The sequence below is a fragment of the Pleurodeles waltl genome, chromosome 2_1 (genome assembly GCF_031143425.1).
Source record: "Pleurodeles waltl isolate 20211129_DDA chromosome 2_1, aPleWal1.hap1.20221129, whole genome shotgun sequence".
Lineage (NCBI taxonomy): Eukaryota > Metazoa > Chordata > Amphibia > Caudata > Salamandridae > Pleurodeles > Pleurodeles waltl.
This window is the reverse complement of record NC_090438.1, coordinates 134910349-134926490: the sequence shown is the minus strand read 5'-3', so window position 1 is coordinate 134926490 and position 16142 is coordinate 134910349. Positions and strand designations below refer to the sequence as shown.

At 46.2% G+C, this 16142-nt stretch overlaps 1 protein-coding gene across 2 annotated transcripts in view; it reads right to left on the bottom strand.

The window, feature by feature from the left end:
* The window catches only part of LOC138262082 (probable global transcription activator SNF2L1), a 1420807-nt gene that overhangs the window by 550065 nt on the left and 854600 nt on the right, over nucleotides 1-16142 (bottom strand). For both annotated transcript variants that reach the window (XM_069211817.1, XM_069211826.1), the window contains exon 15: nucleotides 3379-3527. In XM_069211817.1, the coding sequence (XP_069067918.1) occupies nucleotides 3379-3527 (149 nt within the window). The remainder of the gene's footprint in view (nucleotides 1-3378; nucleotides 3528-16142) is intronic.

The following is a 16142-nucleotide window of genomic DNA, read 5'->3' as shown; positions in this document are numbered from 1 at the left end:
TGGAGTGCGGGAGCAGGTCCTAGAAGGACAGCGATAAGCAAAACAGTGGAGCACACCCAGATAGTCACTATAACTACACTTTAGAAACAAATAATGTCTGATAAATCAAACTAAGAAATCACAGTAAGTTACACTATAATACCATTTCTTAAATGGTGTTGGTGGACATAATCCAACAGGAAACACATTTACAAAAAACAATACTATACACAAACAGTATTATCCGAAATATAGACAATTTTAATACAGAGAAAAAGAAATATGTTTTTTATCCACATAAATATAAACATGAAGACGATAAACATATAAATACAACATAGAAATCCATCAGCTGACACGTGTTTCGTCCACACCGGACTTCTTCAAGGCTTTGATCACTTAATCTCCCGTTACACTCATGTCCTGCTTTGGAGCTGCTTTCAACCAAAGTTAATCGCCTCTTAAGCTCTTCAAATTAGGTCTCAATATTGTGTGTCACCACCTCCTTTCATATATCCTAGAACAAGCTCCTAGTCCATCCTGAAATCCCCCTATTTAACCAATCGTCATGTTAACTGGTTTGTCCGGACGTAATGTCCGGACATTATGCCCCAAGAAGGACAGCGTTTGAAGGGCAAAGCTGAAGAAGGATTTAACTTCATTTTCTTGTCCTTCTTTGCCTTACTCGACTTGGAGGAAAAGGTCTTTGAGCTCAAAAATGACTCTGCGGAATGGCCCCAAGAGCGGCTCTGAGATCAGGACCAAAAACGGTGCAGAATCTTCATCTGGCATGCTGCCAGGAGCTCCATAGACCTCTCCCAAATCGCCTTGGAATGCATCAACTTGCACTCGGCGAAGGCCTTGGAGGCGTAACTTGACCCCAGGCACCAGAGACAGACCATGTACACATCAGACACAGACATCTGTCTGTGACATTCCCCACAAGGCTTAAACCTAGTAGGTTTTGTAGGGGACATGTCCCTAGCACACTGTGAACAAAAAGTCGGCAATCGTCTGGATCCATGCTGCTGGCGCGGAAAGAAAGGAACTGAAGTCAGCGCCCCAGAGTGCTGCTAATGAGGGCACTGAAAATTGCCAATGTGGAGCCAATCAACCATACCTACCGGCGCGAAGAGGTACTGCTCAAGATTTTCCATATCCAGTCTGAGGCCTGAGAAATATTCTAATTTGAGGAATCTGTGGCTAGAAGTCTCTAACAGAATACCTGCTATGGAGGGTGCAAGACCTGCAAGCTACAGCTGCCAGATTGCTCCTATGACAAAGGAACACTGTGTCAAAATCTAATGAGCTAAAGACACAACTTTGGTTAACAGTTAAAAAAGAAATAGATGTCTGTTCAAGGCTCCATGCTTATGTCACAAACCCATTTATAATAGGGAGCAAGGATTCTCTTTTTACCTGGTACCAACCCTCACAACTTTTGAGACTACAGTTTGCCTGTTGGCTTAAGCTTCCCACTTTTTGGAAATCCAGAATGGGAGGTCACTCCTTGGTGCTGGTTGAGGCCAAAGCTTATAGTGGAATACCACTAGAACTGCAAGCACAGGGCACAGGGGGACCAAATCCTCTTCAGACATCAACTACAAACGTTTCTTTTTTTGAATGACGTATAGGGCCTAGCCTTAGTTCTGGGTCTTAACATAACTTTTTTTCTTTTCCACTCACTCCTACTATTTGTTTTTAAGCACTGGGACACTTCCTTCTGGACTTAGCTGATAGTGCTCCACAACTTTAGTAATCAATCAATCAATCACCATAAATTAACACATTGATTGAATTTCTAAAGGGAGCTGTTTCTCCATGGGCTTTCAGTGTCTGGCTATGTTCCCTCCAGTGACAAGAACGCAGCCAATACACTTCCACTGTCCGGGAAGCTATCCTCATCTTCTATTTTATATCCTGGTAAACCAGGGCAAACCCAAATGAACTCACTGGTTTCAATACTCAGAATCAAACATATAGAATCCTACTACTATACATGTGCTTCACACGTTACACATGCATATGGTGTCCTCGAACACACAGAATGTCAGTACAAGGTTATGGGTTTTCACATACTAGCAGAACTTTGTATTAAAGGGCTAGTAATCAAGTCAACCACAAAATATAATAAACATGATATGCTGCCGCCACTTTACATGCTAAACCAAGACATGAAAAATTGTTCCCTCTAACAGTGCGCCTTGTGAGCTGCAAGAGGTCTAAGAACAGGTCCTGGATCTTGCATTGTCGGGACAAGCAGTCACACACTTGATTAGAGTGATGTCAGAGCCAAAATAAAAGCCACCATACCAGATACACATGCAGTAAGCTACTCAGGGCAGATTGTATGGTATATGTGGCAGAGGTATGTGCTTGTATACCAGACAGGGGACATTCTGTGAAACCAAAAATCCATTCTAGAGGCAGGCAGACTGCTTGGTCTGATATAAGTGCTTGTCAAATACTTAACAAATTACTTTCTCATATGCAAATAATGTTTTTGTTTCTACAATTGTACATCTGGGCACCCATATCCCAAAAGGCCTCCGCCCACTTAAAACCCTGCACTAAGATCAGACCTTGGCTTAAGACTTTCAATTGTTTCCTCTAATTTCTTTCTTTTGAATGATCCCTCCTTAATTCATCCTCAGCATGCCTCCTGAGGATAGACTTCTCTTAGTTGCATGGCTGTCTCTCTTCATCTCCGCTGTTGTATTTCTGCTAATTGCCTACATCATCCTTCAGAGATCACAGCCTCCCCTAATTTGAAAACACATCCATGCAACCTAGCAATACCTAATCACTTCTATCCTATCTATTTATCCCATCAACTATTTGCAAAAACCCACATAGCCCCACTAGTGATCAAACCGGACTGCCATTAATCTACCACAAAGCAGCTGAAGCAAATGCATGGAATGATGTTCTTGGGAGCACACATATTAACCAACAATATTCAATACCCACTTGGGTACGCATCATGGGTTCCAGAGTAGAGTGGTACTCACCATAGATCACTTCAGTGTCTTGACTAAGGTAGTAAGAACTACATAAATGTAATTACAAAACAATATGCTCACAATGGATTCTGCTTTACTGGACCACATTCATGAAACTGTTCCCGACGCCTTGTCATCCTTTTGTGTAAGAGAATAGCCTCACCCATCCCTGTTCTCAAAATAGCATGCCTTTTCAACAGAACTGCTTCCTTCTTTCGCTCTTTGACTATGGCGTACAAAGGAAGCACTAGCTACTCTTTGGTCAACAGGAATCAGGAATAGTGTTCAATACATGGGTAGAGTGTGATCAATTGTATTAATGACCTATAGGCATATTTACGAATAATGATTCTGCTGATCATGACAGTCTCTTCTGAAATTCACTGAGAAGCCTCACCTTCCTTTCACCTCTTTCCAAAATCGTAGTGATATCTTCATCTGTGAGCTCACTGTCTTTGGATGCGAAAACATGAGTAGCTCCATGTCGGATCATCTGTAACATCTCATCCTTTCCCAGTTTATTTGATTGTTGGTCTATAAGTCTTCCTAGCATCAAAACAGGCACATAGTGATAGGATCTATTTACATCCTTCAAATGCGAGAGCTTATTATAAACAGACAACAAATCAACATCAAAAAACGTTTTTCTGCGATGTCTAAGAGCTGCAGCTATTGGTAACTAATATGGGTAAACAGAATCTAGTGGGGACAAAACAACTGAGAGTTTCCAGGTGAAGATTATGTAAAATTTGCACACGAAGCAAATTATTTTTTTGTATTTTGTGCTTGGGTAATGGAGCACATTATTTCTTTTATCAAGTCCATGTTACATGAAGAATATAGCACTGTGCCAAAAAACAGAGCAAATTAAATGTTTTGTATTTTTGATGAGGCTCAATACTACGAAGTGGAAATAATACACGTTATACATCAAAAATATATAAGATAAAACTAAGCACGAGGCAAAATTAGTTTCCTCTTACTCTGATTACAACTACAACATCCATAGTGCAATCCTGAGTTTCTTCTTTGTTGTTACTTTTTTCATTGTTTTAAACTAAATTAGAAAACAAATGCTACACAAGCATTAGTTGTTTTATATATTTGTAATTCTTGCAAGAATATTTACGTAGTATGTGCACGATTTTTTCTCAGTTCCCTAATTACTGAAGCAGCCACAATGCCACAAAAGTATTCAGGTTCCATTCATCAGCGCAAACTTTTTAAAGTTTGGACCTTGGATAGCATATATGTTCCAGTTCCTATTCTATGAACGCTGGAAAAGCTGCAAGTTTCATTCCTCTAGTGCATTGAAAACCTTTGTTACAGTAGGGCTCTCTGTACCAAGGATCGGGTCGCAAAGGGGTTGCTATTTGACCTGAAATTCATATTCCATTAAGACAAATGTGCACATCCATCCCAGCCCAAAATGATCATTAGGTAGGATTTGCAGAATCTTGTCCATTTAATCATCAGAATTCATGAATAGGCTTGCCAATTCTAATGAACATAAGGCAAATTCTGGCACGGTGGCCTGCGATGGACAGCAAACCTCCATTCCTGCATTCCCAGAATGTTCACTTTTTTATTAAAGTCTCTGTCCCTCAAAGGGACAGCGACTGTGAAGAAACAGACCTAACAGAGCTAGAGTAGATGTGCAGATTCCATACCCTTTGAATAGATTCACCCAACCAGGATGTGGGTGCATGGCTGGTTATTCCAAAAAATCCTGGAAGACTGAGCATGTGTAGACCTTCTATTCATACGTAAGAGATCAAAGAGTAATGCTTGCAAAAGTATGGAGGAAGGCCCAAGTTGCCACCTTGCAAATTTCTGCCACTGGTTACCCTCTTGCCAAAGCAGAGGTAGAAGACTTTTCTCTGTAGAAATGAGCCCTGGTGCCTTCTCGTGGTTCCATGTGGTACATAGTATAGCACCTTATGATGCACATGATGATCAACCATGACAATATCCTCCCGGAGACTATTTTGCCGGCATATCCAATAAACATCCAGTCTGAACTCCTTTGTTCTATCTACATAGAAGCTGACTGCACTTCTGGGCGGTCTAATCATTGGAGTCTCTATTCGTCCTTAGATGGATGTGAAGGAAGAAAAAGGTCAGAAGAGTGATGGATTGGACTAAATGACACAGCGTAACTATATTACTATGGGCAATTTGAAAAGAGATGCCTGGTCTGGGAGACAGAGAAAGGCAGATAATGCTGATACATAACCTTAACTGTGGCCTCTCTGCACTATTGATGAACCAGCAACAAGGCAAAACACAGAATATCAAACAGATATGCCTAGAGAGGGTATAATGAGTTATCTGTACACCATGAATGCACCTACCCTATCCCCCAGAATATGTTGTTTTAGTGAAATACCTACAGGCACATATGATGACCTCTACCACGTCAGGAGGTAATAAGCATGAAGGTGAAGGCTTTGAAAAGTTACAGTACAGAACCTGCCTCTGCGAATGCGAGAGGAGGTCTACCCTGTGAGGGAGAGGGAGTGGAGGGCACAGGAAGAGGCACACCAGGTCTGCACACCACGCCCGTCTTGGCCAGTCAGAGGCAATCCAAATGACTCGGGCTCAGTCAGGGGCAATCTTTCTCAGATCTTGAGGGATCAAGGGTATGCAAAGTAAAGCAGAAATTTCCATTTCAAGTTAAATGTGTCCCCAAATACCCCATGCAATGAATAACCAAGGGCACAGAAATTTGGGAAGTTAGCATTCTCTGGAGTGGCAAAGAGGTTCACCAAAGGAGTCTCTCAGAGCCTAAAGAGGAGCTAGACCACCTCCGAATGTAGGTGCCACTCATGATCGATAAAATGACATTGACTGAGACTGTCCACATGCACATTAAGTACCCATGCTAGATGATTGGCCAGCCAGATCTGATGGTCCCGAGTCAAATCCTAAAGCCATAAATCTTCCTGGCAGAGTACATGTGACCATTCTAGCTCCTGCTTGTTGATGTACCACTCTGTGGTCATATTGTCCGTCTTAATTTGAACAGACATGCCATTAAGGGAGGAAGACTTTTAGCACCAGTCAGATCAGCCATAATTGTAGTAAATTGATGTACATCATCTGCTTCTCAGAAGCCCAGATGGCTCTGATCTCCAGTTCCTCCAGATGAGCACCCCACTCTAGGTGTCAAGAATCTGTGATGACTGTTGCCACTGTCCGTGAGGTTTGGAACTGCTACCTTGAGACAGATTGCCTTCCATACTGTAGATCGACTGCAGTGTCCCTGGAGATTGAGATAGAAATGTGTATATTGCAGCCATGTTGGAACCACTGTATGTGTAGGCACCACTGGAGAGCCCTCATGTACCAGCAAGCGTGAGTGACTAACAGAATGCAGGAAGCTAGCAGACCTAGCAGGAATAAGACAATGAGAACTGGAATGTATGCTCCATTCTAAAACATTGGAATCACAGCATGACTGACATGAACCATCTGTGGAGGGGACACGGTTTGACTTGATGTGGTGGCCAGTACTGCCCTTGTGAACAAGATAGGTGAAGTTTAGGCTTAATGAAGGAAAGCCCATGTCAAACAGCACTGTTGCTGTGACCTGCAGGTGATGTGCAACAATATCTGGAGATATCTTCTTGGATTCTCTATCTGACAAGGTGATGAGGAACACATGTGGTGATACTTTAGAACAGCACAAAGCATGGACCTCAAGGCTTTCTGGAAATGGGTGGGAGAATAGGAAGAGTGGGCTGCCCAGGGCCAGCATGTACGGTATAGCTGTAACTCAGTGACCTGCAGTAGATGACGTGAGCTTCTCCCATAAAGAAAGAATGGGCTCTGTGGGGGCTTTGTTAAAAGGGAGCACAAGCTCAACAGCATAGGTAGTAGTGGGAAATACTTCAATGAGGTTGTTTGCCTTTGTTTTAGTGGAAGAGAGTGGAACACTTCTGCTTTGCTGATGATGAAATGGTAAGTTGTGACCTCAGGCAGAGGTAGCCCAACCAGGGACTATGGTTCCCATTCTTTTTTATTTAAATTCTTTATTTTTCAAATTTGTGGTACAATATAAAGGAAAAGCAGCAGACAGTAGTGTGTGAATGAAGCGGGATGACACACAGACCCCAGTAATCTCTATACAATATATATTTCCAATACTTCTGAGTACATCATATTCCACAGCATTCAAGCATATTCGTACCCCAGGAACACCCCGTACCCTGACTGCAGCCTGACTGGGATATGGTGTTCTCTCGAGTATTTCATCACTCACTTTTATCATTACTATCCTCTTCCATTGAAGTGGTATCAGAATCTAGGTCAAGGAGCGTGTTACTCAGGTCTCTCAATTTCGATAAATAGTCAATCAGTTTATCGCCTTGTCTACTGGGTTTCATGTGAGTTTCCTCTGCGAGAGACCCTTCCAATATATCTTTGTGCCATTGCAGTTTTGCAGGTACCCACTGGCCCATCCATGTAATTGTGACCCTGTGCCTGGCCAACACCAGCATGAGTTGTAGGAATTTAAAAGGCATCTTCCTGCCTTTTGGTAGTTTAATATTGCCCAGAAGGCAACACTGAGGGGAAAGGGTCATGTGTAAGTGTGTGGTGCGGGTTATGTCTTCAACGACCTGCTTCCTGAAGTCATGAACCTGAGGGCAGCGCGGTTTGGGGACAAGAGCTTCATGCTCTTGGGAGGGTGCAAGGTCCTATGGAGGAAGTTGTAATGTAAAAGTTCAAAAAGGACATTACACGAGACAGAGTGTGTCAGTTCGTTGACTCATGTCCAGTCACTGTCTTCTAGGGGAACGTCTCAGTCTAAGTTCCATGCCATGCGTGACATAGGAGGTTGTTCAGTGGCACCAACGTGCATAGCTCTGTAGAGCAGTGTTATTATATGTTGCACAGACCTGCAAGTTAGTACAATCCTAAGTGTCTGTGAGGGGGTGGGTGCTGCAGGATATGTTGGCCAGGTGGCTTTGACTATTTCTGCCACACCGGCATAATACAGGAAATCACCAGGATTGAGAGTGAATTCTCAGCATGCATCCTCAAAGGAGATGAGTGAGAAGCTGGCCTGGCTTGTGGTGGGTACCAGAGGTACACCTTATACCAGGTCCAGTGATCCACCTTAGTGAAATGTAGGCAGTGTCTAGCAGCTTAGGCTGTCTAGGGGTAGCTGTAGCAGAGCAGCCAAGGCTGAACTAGGAGACATGCACAGCTCCTGCAATACCACTATAGTCAAACAGTACTCATACGCAAGAAAGACAATACTCAGTGTTACCAAAAATAAAGGTACTTTATTTTAGTGACACAAGGGCAAAAATATCTTAGAGACACTACTGGAGGTAAGTATTATACACAATATATACACTAGTAGCCAAAATCAGGTAAGTACACAGTCAGAAAGTAGTGCAAACAGTGAAAAACAGAATAGATTGAAATGGGCCTAGGGGTAACACAAACCATATACTAAAATAGTGGAATGCGAATGTCGGTTCCCCCCTAGGCAAGTGTAGAGAGTAGAGGGGCACTGGGAGTGTAAGAAAACACCAAGGGTAAGTAAAATACCCCACCCCAGAGCCCAGAAAAACAGGAGTAAAGTACAGCAAGCTTACTCAGAACACACTAGAAGTTGTGGTAAAGGATTATGCAAAAACCAAGCAAGACTGCAAGAAACCAAAGATAGATTCCTGGACCTGAAGACCTGTGGAGAGAGGAGACCAAGTCCAGAAATCGATTAAGAGTCCAGGAAGAACCGGAGCTCCTGCCAACCCGGATGAAGGTGTAAAAGTGAATTCTCCGGTTAGAAGAAAAGTACAGAAATGCACCAAAGAAGACAGCTGCGGGTTCCTGCAAGGACGCGTTTTGTGGCAAAGAGGCAGTGCCCGGGCCCAGGAGGGACCTGGGGGTCTCAACTTGGACTGTGGAGAAAGAGGGGTCTCTCAGCACTTCAGAGAGCCCTCAGAAGACGAGGCAGCACCCACAGGTGTCCCAGGACATGGGGACAAAAGAGTTGCGAATTGCGGTCGTCACAGCACTACACAAAGGGATCCCACGACACTGGAGAACCACTCAGGGAGCTGAGAGTCGCAGGATAGAGTGCTCAGGACATGAGCTGTGCACTGAGAACTTTTGGAAGAGGTGCACAGAAGCCCAAGGAGCTGCAGAAGACGCGATGCACAGGGGTATTGTCGGGCATGGGGAGGCAAACCCTTACCTCCACCAAATTTGGACAGCTGGACCTTTGGACAGTCAGGATCACTCCGGTCCACCACCTGTGTTCCAGGGATCACGCTCCTCGACAGGAGAGGAGTCCCAGAGTACCGGTTGTCGTGGCAGAGAGGTGCCTGCTGAAGCAGAGAAGTGACTCCGTAACTCCACAGGAGATTCCTTTGGTCCTTCTGCTGCCGGATGAAGACAAGGAGTCTTCAGAACGCGTACAACCTGGAAACTGTTGCAGTTCCTGGCTGGAGCTGAAGTTCTAGGGTCGCAGTAGCCTTCCTGGATACTTTGTTGCAGTTACAGCGGTCCTGGAGCAGTCTGCGGTTGATCCAACGGTCAGAAGATGAAGCAGAGGATACAGAGGAGTCCTGCTAGAGTCTTGCAAACCAAATCTGAGGAAACACCCAGAGGAGAGACCCTAAATAGCCCTGAGAGGGGTATTGGCTACCTAACCAGGTATGCATCTATCAGGAGGGGTCTTTGATGTCTCCTGCTGGCACTGGCCACTTCGATGCTCCTAGAGGGTCCTTACACCTTCTTATCCAAGATGGCTAACGCCAGCGACATTCTGAAGGAGCTCTGGGCAGTACCCCTGAGGTGGTGATGGACAGGGGAGTTGTCACTCTCCTTTCCTTTGTCCAGTTTCACGCCAGAGCAGGGACTGGGGGTCCCTGAGCCAGTGTAGACTGGATTATGCAAGGAGGACACCATTTGCGCCCTTCAAAGCATTTCCAGAGGCTCTGGGAGGATACCCCTCCATTGCCTGTAACACCTATTTCCAACAGGAGAGGGTGTAACACCCCTCTCCTAAAGGAAATGCATTGCTCTGCCTTCCTGGAATTGAGCTGCTCAATCCCCATGAGGGCAGAAACCTGTCTGTGAGGTGGCAGCAGCTGGGGCTGCAGTGGAAACCTCAGAGAGCAGGTTTGGCAGTACTGGGGGTCCATGGTGGAGCCCCTAGGGTGCCTGGAATTGGCCCCTCAATACCAGAATTGGATTGGGGGTACAATTTCTCAATCTTAGACACCTCAAATGCCCATATTCGGAGCTACCAATGTGAAGCTACATATATGTATTGACATATAAGTAGTGCACGCTTATAATGGTGTCCCCGCACTCACGATGTCCGGGAGATTGGTCCTGGACAACGTGGGGGCACCTTTGCTAGTGCAAGGGTGCCCTCAGACACAGTAACTTTGCACCTAGCCTTCAGTAACTCGAGGTTAGACATATAGGGGACTTATAAGTTACCTGGTGCAGTGAAAATGGCTGTGAAATAGTGTGTGCACTATTTCACTCAGGCTGCAATGGCAGTCCTGAAGAAGTGTTTGTATGAGCTCCTTATGGGTGGCAAAAGAAATGTTGCAGCCCATAAGGATCTCCTGGAACCCCAATGCCCTTGGTACCTAGGTACTAGGGACTTATAAAGGGGGTCCAATGTGCCATTCTGGATTGGAATATGAGTACAGTTACTAGAGTATAGTGACAAATTTGGAAAACAGAGAGAACATAAGCACTGGAGTTCTGGTTAGCAGAACTCCAGTGACACAGTCAAGCATATTGACAACACATATGGGCCACAAACTATGAGCACTGGGGTCCTGACTATCACGATCACAGTGAGACAGTAAAAACACACTGACAAACACGCCAAAAATGTGGGTAAACATGCTAGAATAAAGCCACCTTCCTACAAGATGAAGGTCTCTCCAGGGTACAAATCCCAGAGTTGGGCACATCCACCCTCCTGCCTTGCCTGAAATGATCAATTATCCATTAATTGCCTGACCACTTTCAGCAGCAACACTCCAAGTTCTCTGTGAAATGGAGCTCACTTTTTGTCAAATTATATGTGGCAGGTCCCCAAGATCCCTGCACCCTCCATCAGTAATGTTGGTAGATTTTCCTCTGCAACACTACTCAACAGTTGTCCTTTCTCCCAGTTCTCACCCGGGTCTAGCAATTTAACAGCATGTTGAAGATGTGCGGCATAGTAGTAAAGATCTAGATGTGGAACCTCCAGCCCCCCCCATCCTCAATTCTCTTAGTCAGTGTGGTTAGGGCCACCCGACTCCATCAGCCTGACCACAGAAGAGAAATAAGAATAGTGTCTAGTTGCTTAAATATTTGAGGTGGAAGAGGGCAGAGGGAATTTTTCAGGATGTACAGGGACCTTAGAAGCAGCTCCATTTCGGCTATTGCCATGGTGCCCATTAGAGAGAGGGGTAAAGTGTGCCAAAAGGCAACTGATGATCGCAGAGCCCAATGACTCTGTCTACGTTAAGCTGTCGTTGCAGTCGTTTGGTGTGTGCCACGTGAATCCCTGGATACTGAAAATGTACCAATTCCCAGTGCAGGCCCAAGTCTGACACCTGCACCGCTGGTTTACCATTCAAAGAAACTTAGAGGTAATACTAAGGATTCGTTTTGATGTAATTAGAGACCAGATATGTTGCTGAAGTCATCAAGTAGTTGCAATAGTCGGGGCAATGTGCCCCTGGGTGAGGAGAGATAACAAACGGCATCATCTGCATATAGCGAAATTACATGTCCTGCCTCTCCTATTTGTATGCCCCAGTCCCACATTTTGCTACATGACTATATGGCCAATGGCTCTATTGCTAGTGCAAATAAGAGGGGGGACAGCGGGCATCCTTACTGTGTTCCTCAACCCAGTGTTCATGCTTCAGAAAGATCACATCGCACCCGCACCCTTGCTGTTGGTGCTGTATAGAGGAGCTTGGCCCAGCTGCAGAAGCGAGGGCCAAATCCCATAACCTGTAGTACACGAGTTAGGTACCCCCAGTTCACGGTTTCAAACGCCTTTTCCAGGTTGACTGATGTAGGAAGTTGGCTCTGTATGCACTATTTCAAAGTAAGGAATAGTATGTACAGAGTCCAAGGGTTCCCCTTAGAGGTAAGATAGTGGCAAAAAGAGATAATACTAATGCTCTATTTTGTGGTAGTGTGGTCGAGCAATAGGCTTATCCAAGGAGTAGTGTTAAGCATTTGTTGCACATACACATAGACAATAAATGAAGTACACACACTCAAAGACAAATCCAGCCAATAAGTTTTTATATAGAAAAATATCTTTTCTTAGTTTATTTTAAGAACCACAGGTTCAAATTCTACATGTAATATCTCATTCGAAAGGTATTGCAGGTAAGTACTTTAGGAACTTCAAATCATCAAAATTGCATGTATACTTTTCAAGTTATTCACAAATAGCTGTTTTAAAAGTGGACACTTAGTGCAATTTTCACAGTTCCTAGGGGAGGTAAGTATTTGTTAGGTTAACCAGGTAAGTAAGACACTTACAGGGCTTAGTTCTTGGTCCAAGGTAGCCCACCGTTGGGGGTTCAGAGCAACCCCAAAGTCACCACACCAGCAGCTCAGGGCCGGTCAGGTGCAGAGTTCAAAGTGGTGCCCAAAACACATAGGCTAGAATGGAGAGAAGGGGGTGCCCCGGTTCCGGTCTGCTTGCAGGTAAGTACCCGCGTCTTCGGAGGGCAGACCAGAGGGGTTTTGTAGGGCACCGGGGGGGACACAAGCCCACACAGAAATTTCACCCTCAGCAGCGCGGGGGCGGCCGGGTGCAGTGTAGAAACAAGCGTCGGGTTTGTAATGGAAGTCAATGGGAGATCTAGGGATCTCTTCAGCGCTGCAGGCAGGCAAGGGGGGGTTCCTCGGGGAAACCTCCACTTGGTCAAGGGAGAGGGACTCCTGGGGGTCACTCCTCCAGTGAAAGTCCGGTCCTTCAGGTCCTGGGGGCTGCGGGTGCAGGGTCTCTCCCAGGTGTCGGGACTTAGGATTCAAAGAGTCGCGGTCAGGGGAAGCCTCGGGATTCCCTCTGCAGGCGGCGCTGTGGGGGCTCAGGGGGGACAGGTTTTTGTACTCACAGTCTTAGAGTAGTCCTGGGGTCCCTCCTGAGGTGTTGGATCGCCACCAGCCGAGTCGGGGTCGCCGGGTGCAGTGTTGCAAGTCTCACGCTTCTTGCGGGGAGCTTGCAGGGTTCTTTAAAGCTGCTGGAAACAAAGTTGCAGCTTTTCTTGGAGCAGGTCCGCTGTCCTCGGGAGTTTCTTGTCTTTTCGAAGCAGGGGCAGTCCTCAGAGGATGTCGAGGTCGCTGGTCCCTTTGGAAGGCGTCGCTGGAGCAGGATCTTTGGAAGGCAGGAGACAGGCCGGTGAGTTTCTGGAGCCAAGGCAGTTGTCGTCTTCTGGTCTTCCTCTGCAGGGGTTTTTCAGCTAGGCAGTCCTTCTTCTTGTAGTTGCAGGAATCTAATTTTCTAGGGTTCAGGGTAGCCCCTAAATACTAAATTTAAGGGCGTGTTTAGGTCTGGGGGGTTAGTAGCCAATGGCTACTAGCCCTGAGGGTGGGTACACCCTCTTTGTGCCTCCTCCCAAGGGGAGGGGGTCACAATCCTAACCCTATTGGGGGAATCCTCCATCTGCAAGATGGAGGATTTCTAAAAGTCAGAGTCACCTCAGCTCAGGACACCTTAGGGGCTGTCCTGACTGGCCAGTGACTCCTCCTTGTTGCTTTCTTTGTTCCCTCCAGCCTTGCCGCCAAAAGTGGGGGCCGTGGCCGGAGGGGGCGGGCAACTCCACTAAGCTGGAGTGCCCTGCTGGGCTGTGACAAAGGGGTGAGCCTTTGAGGCTCACCGCCAGGTGTTACAGCTCCTGCCTGGGGGAGGTGTTAGCATCTCCACCCAGTGCAGGCTTTGTTACTGGCCTCAGAGTGACAAAGGCACTCTCCCCATGGGGCCAGCAACATGTCTCTGGTGTGGCAGGCTGCTGGAACTAGTCAGCCTACACAGACAGTCGGTTAAGTTTCAGGGGGCACCTCTAAGGTGCCCTCTGTGGTGTATTTTACAATAAAATGTACACTGGCATCAGTGTGCATTTATTGTGCTGAGAAGTTTGATACCAAACTTCCCAGTTTTCAGTGTAGCCATTAGGGTGCTGTGGAGTTCGTGTTTGACAGACTCCCAGACCATATACTCTTATGGCTACCCTGCACTTACAATGTCTAAGGTTTTGTTTAGACACTGTAGGGGTACCATGCTCATGCATTGGTACCCTCACCTATGGTATAGTGCACCCTGCCTTAGGGCTGTAAGGCCTGCTAGAGGGGTGTCTTACCTATACTGCATAGGCAGTGAGAGGCTGGCATGGCACCCTGAGGGGAGTGCCATGTCGACTTACTCATTTTGTTCTCACTAGCACACACAGGCTGGCAAGCAGTGTGTCTGTGCTGAGTGAGAGGTCTCCAGGGTGGCATAAGACATGCTGCAGCCCTTAGAGACCTTCCTTGGCATCAGGGCCCTTGGTACTAGAAGTACCAGTTACAAGGGACTTATCTGGATGCCAGGGTCTGCCAATTGTGGATACAAAAGTACAGGTTAGGGAAAGAACACTGGTGCTGGGGCCTGGTTAGCAGGCCTCAGCACACTTTCAATTGTAAACATAGCATCAGCAAAGGCAAAAAGTCAGGGGGCAACCATGCCAAGGAGGCATTTCCTTACACAACCCCCCCCCAAACGAAAGAGGATGAGACTAACCTTTCCCAAGAGAGTCTTCATTTTCTAAGTGGAAGAACCTGGAAAGGCCATCTGCATTGGCATGGGGAGTCCCAGGTCTGTGTTCCACTATAAAGTCCATTCCCTGTAGAGAGATGGACCACCTCAACAGTTTAGGATTTTCACCTTTCATTTGCATCAGCCACTTGAGAGGTCTGTGGTCAGTTTGAACTAGGAAGTGAGTCCCAAAGAGGTATGGTCTCAGCTTCTTCAGGGACCAAACCACAGCAAAGGCCTCCCTCTCAATGGCACTCCAACGCTGCTCCCTGGGGAGTAACCTCCTGCTAATGAAAGCAACAGGCTGGTCAAGGCCATCATCATTTGTTTGGGACAAAACTGCCCCTATCCCATGTTCAGAGGCATCAGTCTGCACAATGAACTGCTTAGAATAATCTGGAGCTTTTAGAACTGGTGCTGAGCACATTGCCTGTTTCAGGGTGTCAAAGGCCTGTTGGCATTCCACAGTCCAGTTCACTTTCTTGGGCATTTTCTTGGAGGTGAGTTCAGTGAGGGCTGTCACAATGGATCCATATCCCTTCACAAACCTCCTGTAATACCCAGTCAAGCCAAGGAATGCCCTGACTTGAGTCTGGGTTTTTGGAGCTACCCAGTCCAGAATAGTCTGGATCTTGGGTTGGAGTGGCTGAACTTGGCCTCCACCTACAAGGTGGCCCAAGTAAACCACAGTTCCCTGCCCTATCTGGCATTTGGATGCCTTGATAGAGAGGCCTGCAGATTGCAGAGCCTTCAAAACCTTCTTCAGGTGGACCAGGTGATCCTGCCAGGTGGAGCTAAAGACAGCAATATCATCAAGATAAGCTGTGCTAAAGGACTCCAAGCCAGCAAGGACTTGATTCACCAACCTTTGGAAGGTGGCAGGGGCATTCTTTAAACCAAAGGGCATAACAGTAAACTGATAATGCCCATCAGGTGTGGAGAATGCTGTTTTCTCTTTTGCTCCAGGTGCCATTTTTATTTGCCAGTACCCTGCTGTCAAGTCAAAGGTACTTAAGAATTTGGCAGCACCTAATTTGTCTATGAGCTCATCAGCTCTTGGAATTGGATGAGCATCTGTCTTGGTGACAGAATTGAGCCCTCTGTAGTCCACACAAAACCTCATCTCTTTCTTTCCATCTTTGGTGTGAGGTTTGGGGACTAAGACCACTGGGCTAGCCCAGGGGCTGTCAGAGCGCTCAATTACTCCCAATTCCAGCATCTTATGGACTTCCACCTTGATGCTTTCCTTAACATGGTCAGACTGTCTAAAGATTTTGTTTTTGACAGGCATGCTGTCTCCTGTGTCCACATCATGGGTACACAGGTGTGTCTGACCAGGGGTTAAGGAGAAGAGTTCAGGAAACTGT